Source organism: Apodemus sylvaticus, chromosome 18 (assembly GCF_947179515.1).
Source record: "Apodemus sylvaticus chromosome 18, mApoSyl1.1, whole genome shotgun sequence".
In the NCBI taxonomy this organism is placed as follows: domain Eukaryota; kingdom Metazoa; phylum Chordata; class Mammalia; order Rodentia; family Muridae; genus Apodemus; species Apodemus sylvaticus.
The window spans coordinates 62,607,790-62,614,705 of record NC_067489.1 but is presented as its reverse complement, the minus strand read 5'-3'; the positions used below and the strand labels follow the sequence as shown (position 1 = coordinate 62,614,705).

General features: G+C 45.5%; 1 protein-coding gene across 1 annotated transcript; it reads left to right on the top strand.

Annotated features, from left to right (window-relative positions):
• The first annotated feature begins 420 nt into the window (after positions 1-420).
• Positions 421-6,230, top strand: LOC127668487 (tripartite motif-containing protein 60-like). Its single transcript, XM_052162131.1, has 3 exons — positions 421-439; positions 1,066-1,259; positions 4,830-6,230. Exons 1-3 carry the CDS (start codon positions 421-423, stop codon positions 6,228-6,230), a joined length of 1,614 nt encoding a protein of 537 aa, XP_052018091.1.
• Positions 6,231-6,916: the final 686 nt, after the last annotated feature.

The following is a 6,916-nucleotide window of genomic DNA, read 5'->3' as shown; positions in this document are numbered from 1 at the left end:
CTTTCTTTGATTTTGTAGTCTGGGTTTGTTGCTTTGTTCTTTATATCTAGATACGTCACCAAGGAATAGATACGCTCCAGCAGACCACAGTCTCCCCTCAGTTCTCACTACAGGGCGTGTCTCTGGGCCGAGGAGAAACACCTGGGCACAATCGCCTTCTCTTCAGCTTCCTTCCTTTTCTCTGCCCTTTCCTTCACCTGGTTTAGAAAGCTGTATCAGCTTCCTAAACTCTAAGGAGAATCCTTCCCTTATTTTTAGCTAGTTTAGATCCTTCCGGTTTGCCATAGGGACATCATTTCTTCTGAACCGCCTCATCTATATGGTCAAAGGAAGAACTCCATGATCTTCAAAAGGCCCAGAGAACAAAGAATCAGTGCCTCCCTCTCCCTTCTTACTTACCTTTCTTACGAGTTAATGAAAATGGTCATTCTAAATGAAAGTAAGTTTCTTTTTTTGTTTGTTTGGGGTTTTTTGTTTGTTTGTTTGTTTTTGTTTTTTGTTTTTTGAGACAGGGTTTCTCTGTATAGCCCTGGCTGTCCTGGAACTCACTCTGTAGACCAGGCTGGCCTCGAACACAGAAATCCTCCTGCCTCTGCCTCCCAAGTGCTGGGATTACAACAGGCGCGCGCCACCACGCCCGGCTGAAAGTAAGTTTCTAAATCAGCCTGCAGTCTTGATATGGTCCTCCACCTTCCCTAAAAAACAAACCTACTGTAGCAAGACTGGAAGAAGGTGGCCAGAAGCAATTGAATGATTGCTTCGTCTGCTTGGCCAATTAGGGAAGTCACCTGCTGCTCTTTGTGCACCGGGCAAGCAGAGGAAAGAGGGGTATTGGGCATGCGCAGTTCCAATCCTGTCCCAATTCCCTTTGAGCTGCCCACAACCGCGTAGGCAGGACCAGCCACAGCAGGAATGGCCCACGTGTTTGCGGATTCAGTCTCTGGCGTAAGCTGCACCACCCGCTATCTCTAACAGGTAAAGTGGGAGCATTGTATCTGTGATGCTTGTGTGACAGAATTTATGTCTGCGTTGAGATGAACTGTTTTTCGCCATAATGTTATATAGGTAGTTGTGGACTGAATGTGAGTGTGCCCCATAGGCTCGTGCGTTTGGACGCGTTGGATAGCTGTGATGCTATCGGAGAAGGTGGCGTCCCAGTGGAGGACTGGATTACTCTCAGGAAGCCCTTGAGAATTTGTAGTCCAACCCATTTCATGCTCATAGTCACCCAGTTTCTTCTGTTTGTGGGTGAAAGGAGGGTACGTGAAGGTCAGAGGACCGCTTGTGGAAACTGGTTCTTACCTGTCACCTTTGGTTGTTCGTTTTCATTTTGAGACAGGGTTTCTCTGTCTCCCTGGCTGACCTCAGCTCCCGGGATCAACCTGCTTCTGCACCCCGCTCCCCAACTCTGTGCTGGGATTAGAGTTGTGCGCCACACCTGGCTGCCTTCCAACAGTTTTGTTTGTTTGTTTGCTTGTTTGTTGTTTGTTTTTCGAGACAGGGTTTCTCTGTTGTAGCCTGGCTGTCCTGAACTTTTTTTGCAGACCAGGATAGCCTCCAAACCAGAGATCCGCTCGCCTCTGCCTCCCGATTTAAGGCGGCTGCCACATCCAACTCTGCCTCCCACCTTCAAAATGTTGTATTTACTAATTTATTCGTGTATGTGTGTGGGTGCATGCATGCCATGACCCAGGTGTGGCGATCAGAGGACAGCTTGCAGGCGTGGGTCCTCCTCTTCCACCACATGGGTCCCAGGCATTACGCTCAGGTTATCAGGTTTGAAGGCAAGTGCTTTAAGCTGTTAAGCCGTTTGGTTAACCCGCCACCTGGGCTGTTTGGGTTTTCGTCGGTTAGTATATGTGTGTGGGTATTTTGCCTACATGTATGTATGTGCCCCGTGTGGATGCCTAGTGCCTGCAGAGGCCGGAAGAAGGAGCTGGAGTCCCTAAAACGGGGTGACACTTGTTTTTCTTCTCTTTTGCTCCCATTCAAGTGCTAGGTTGAACCTTCCGCCAGAGCCCCAAATGCTCTTACCTGCTGAGCCATCTCTCCAGTCTGTGCCCCCTCCCATTGTTTTCTAAGGCAGGGTCTCGTGTTTCTTCCGGTGCACAGAGTACTACAGACTTGCTGACTCAGACGCTCTAGCCAACCCTTCTGCTTCCGTGCCCATCCCACCGGGAGCTGGGATTATAAATGGCAAAGCTGTGCGCACGCAGGGGATGGACCTCAGGTGGCCCAGATGGTAGGGCAAGCACTTTCATCCACTGAGCCGTATACCCAATCTGATTGGCATTTTTATTTTTTATTTTATTTTTGTTTTTTTTTTGGGGGGGGGGATTTTTTTTTTTCCGAGACAGGGTTTCTCTGTGTAGCCCTGGCTGTCCTGGAACTTACTCTGTAGACCAGGCTGGCCTTGAACTCAGAAATCCACCTGCCTCTGTCTCCCAGAGTGCTGGGATTACAGGCGTGCGCCACCACCGCCCGGCTGGCATTTTTATTTTTTTTTAATGATTATTTTTATTTTTTTTAAAACAAAAATTTTAAGCTGTGTGTGTGTGTGTGTGTGTGTGTTCTTCCTGCATGTATGTCTGTGTGACGGTGTCCGATGTTGGAGTTGCAGACTGTTGTGAGCTGTCAGGTGAGTGCTGGGAACAGAACCCAGGTCCTGCCACTGCATGTCTGTCTGTGTGAGGGTGTCAGATGCTCTGGAGCTGGAGTTAAGGCTCCTGTGATGACTGTTGGTGATTGAACCTGTGTCCTCGGGAAGAGCAGCCCCTTGGAGTCCCAACCCTGAGCACACCCTCTCTCCAGCCCTGACTGGTATTTTTGTTTGTAGATTCTTGCTTTTTGCTTCTTTGAGATGGGACCTCACATGCTCCGGGCTGTCCTGGAACTCACGAACAAGCCAACGCTGTCTTGAATTCCCCTCAGCCTGCCTCGATCTCCCTCTCCCTAGTGATGTAAATGCAGAGGTTGTAGATCACAATCATTTATTATTGTTTTAAATTTTTATTTATTTTTTGAAGCAATGAAAAATTGGGTAGACTGACATGGCAGTTGGTCTAGAAGGCCTAATTCCTGTCCTTTTGTCTCTACCTCCCAAATCTGCAGTTACAGGAATGCACCAACCACTAAGTCGGCCTTATAGTGCTGGATTCTGTGTTTCGTTTTGTTTTGCTTGATGTTGTGTTAGAGTTGTTCATTTTATTTTATGTGAATAGGTGTATGTGTACCACAAGTGTGTCTGCTGTCCCCCCCCTACTCCCAATTCAGACTACCTGATAGTTGATCAAAAACTTCCTTTCTGGATAATTCAAGTGACAAGAAGCACAGGGGTTTCCTTTAGGGGAAAATACCCTTTAGATCCTTCCAGAACACACTGATGCAGGGGAAACAGACTTGATGCCCACACTTCGTGGTCACTGCATTCTTGAAGTATTCCTTGCAGACAGGGCAGTGAGCCTCTGCGTGGAGATCAGCCAGCCCAGCAGCAAGTTCCCTTGAGCCCAGAACAAAGGTTGTGGGAAAAGACACATTGATTCTGAAAGGCCTGATCCCCTAGAAATGGAGTCATAGGTGGTTATAAATCAGCCTGTGGGTGCTAGGGACTGAACCGCCGTCCTCGGCAAGAGGAGCCAGTGTTCTAACCACTGGGCAACTTTACCAGCTTGTATTACTGCTTTTGCTTTTGTTTTGATTTTGATAGTTTTGTTTTTTGTTTTTGAGACAGGGTTTCTTTGTGTAGCCTCAGCTATCCTAGAGCTAGCTCTGTAGACCAGTCTGGCCTCAAACTCATAAAGATCCTCCTGCCTCTGCCTCCCGAGGGCTGGTACTAAAGGCATGTGCCACCACTTCCTAGCATGTGTGGTGCTGTTTTGTTTTTGTTTTATTACTGATATATAAGTTAAATCTCTGCAGTAGAAATGCCCTGTATCTCCCTATATTGAAATACCTTCAGTCCCTGAATTTTTGCCCAATGATTTTTGTGCTCATCAATTTTTATTGACATTTATTTAGTGCATATGTGAATGTGTGAATGTGTGGGCTCTCAAACAAGTATGTGCACATAAGCATCAATCAAGTATGTGCACATAAGCATCAAACAAGTATGTGCACATAAGCATCAAACAAGTATGTGCACATAAGCATCAATCACGTATGTGCACATAAGCATCAATCAAGTATGTGCACATAAGCATCAAACAAGTATGTGCACATAAGCATCAATCAAGTATGTGCACATAAGCATCAATCAAGTATGTGCACATAAGCATCAAACAAGTATGTGCACATAAGCATCAAACAAGTATGTGCACATAAGCATCAAACAAGTATGTGCACATAAGCATCGCCATGGAGTTCAAAGGGCAAGTTTCAAGATTTAGTTTCTTCCATGATGGGTCTAAGGGACTGAACTTGATCCCATCTGCACTGGGTTTTCATGAGGGTTCTTTTATACACACACTTTGGTGCTTTGGTGATCACAAAGTCTGCTTTTTAAACTCCTGTCTCTTATTTCACCCACAGGAAGGATTTCGTTCCTTGGATGTGAGGCACCTTTCACTCGACTTCAGGTCACTGAGCTGGGAAGGCAATAGCCTAGTTGAAATGTCCTAATATCCAGTAGGCTGTGGGTGCTGGATTCTGTCACCTGACTCTGGTGCTAAGATACACAGGACTAAGCAAGGTTTTAGAGACCATCATCAACAAGGCAGTGAAGCTCAAAGCTGCTCAGTCTTCCAGAGCTAAGGGAAGACCAGTGCTTGCAGGTTTTACAGAGAGTCAGGCCTTCTGGAAGCAGCATATCCTCTCTCACAACCTTTGCTCAGGGTTCAAGGGAGCTTGATGCTGGACTGGCTGATCTCCATGCAGAGGCTCACTACCCTGTCTGCAAGGAATACTTCAAGAACGCAGTGACCATGGAGTGTGGGCATCAAGTCTGTATCCCCTGCATCAGTGTGTTCTTGAAGGATCTGAAGGGTATTTTCCCCTGCCCTTCTTGTCATTTGAACCATCCAGGAAGGAATGTTTTGAGTAATCAGGCGCCAGGTGAGTTGACTGTAGATGCCATCCTGTCCCCTAAAAGAACAAACGGGAGGAAAAGACAAGACAGAGTGTGTTCATGCGGAGAGTCACAGCAGGTTTCCTGTCCACTGCACAGTTTCCCCTCCAGCCACCCGAGTCACTATGTTTGGCCCACGGAGATTGCCACCCTCTGCCATAGGAAACAAATTGACTGTTACATTAAGCTGTGGCGGGAGATGGTGGAACCAGTCCAGAAAGCAATAACCACACAAAGGGGAAGATCACTTGAACTGAAGAAAAGAGCAGAATGCATAAGAGAAGAAATGAGGTCTCAATATGAACAGAATAGATTGTTTCTCCAGGATGAACGAGAGAAGATCCTTGGACAGTTACAAAGCGAAGAGATGGATGGATTAGCCAAACTAGACAAAAACCTCATGAAATTGTCAGATCACGCCTCTTCATTAAAGAGTCTGCTGAAAGAGTTAAAGAGCCAGTGTGTGAAGCCAGAACTGGCATTGCTGGCAAGTGCTAAAGATTGGTATGAGAGATACACACACTCAAGATGGCCTGAGATTGCCTCAGTAAAATTGAAAAGGTATGACTACAGGTTGCCTCTACAGTATTCGGACTTAGACAGAATTACCAAGCGATTTCAAGTGGATGTAATTCTGGATCCTGAAACAGCAAACTATAGTCTTAAAGTATCAAAGGATAAAAAAACTGTTAACTATGGGAGTTGGGAGAGGGTATCCTATAGCCCAAGAAGATTTTGTTTTGATCCTGCTGTTCTGGGATCTGAGGGATATAGTTCTGACAGACAATATTGGGAGGTTGATGTGGAACTCAAGACCGAATGGCTCCTGGGGGTCTGTAGAGAGCCTTTTCCCAGGAGCAGAAACCATGAGCAGTTAATCAATGAACAGTTCTCGGTGCAGGATGGATTATGGGGAGTTGGGCTAGGCAATTTGGAAGGTTATGTTGCATTGGGCCTTAAGAAAATTAGTCTTTTACCCAAAGTAGCACCTAATAGGATTGGGATCTTTTTAGACTCTGAAATGCATGAGGTTTCGTTTTACAATTTGAGAGATAAGTCCCTTCTGCACAGGTTTAGTGACTGTCCTGCTGGCACATTTTGGCCTTACTTCTACACTGGATATGACTACGGGCCTCTGAGGGTCTGCACGGCTGTGGATGTTGAATAACAAGAAGACAGAAGAACCAATAGAGAGCATGGGCAGTGGACAGGGCAGGTGGTGGACAGAGCAGTGGGGGTTTTTGTTTTGCTTTTCTTGTTTTGCTTTCTCCGTTTTTTTGTTGGTTTTTTTGTTTTTTTGTTTTTGTTTTTGTTTTTTTTCAGCTTTCACTATAACAATCACAATAGTTATTTTGTTTTTAATCTGTGTCAGGAGTATCCTGTTTGATGAAACAATAGCCAATAATGACACAGAAACACACATCCTTAGAAATAAAAATCAAACCTTACGTTTTTTTGTTTTTGTTTTCTTTTTAACATAAAAAGAAAAACCTTTACTAATGCAAGCACGTACGCTCTTTTATATAGTCACTTTGTATTTCTCAAAGGTGTTGATATATAGTCCAGGCTGGTCCAGAACTTGTGCTCTGCCTGTGTTTCTTCCAATCACTATATTTAGAGGTACATGTTGCCATTTGAAGGTAGAAACTTCCAACACTCATTGGTTTAACTCAACACTCCTCACCAATATGTGCACCTAGTTTTCTGCTCTCTCTCTCTCTCCCCCCTCCCTCCTTTTCCCTCTCCTTACCTCTCTATCCCTCCCTCTCCTCCTTCCTTCCTTCCTTCCTTCCTTCATTTTTTTAAGGTCTCACTGTGTGGCATAGGCTGGCCTTGAACACAGGGAGCTATGCC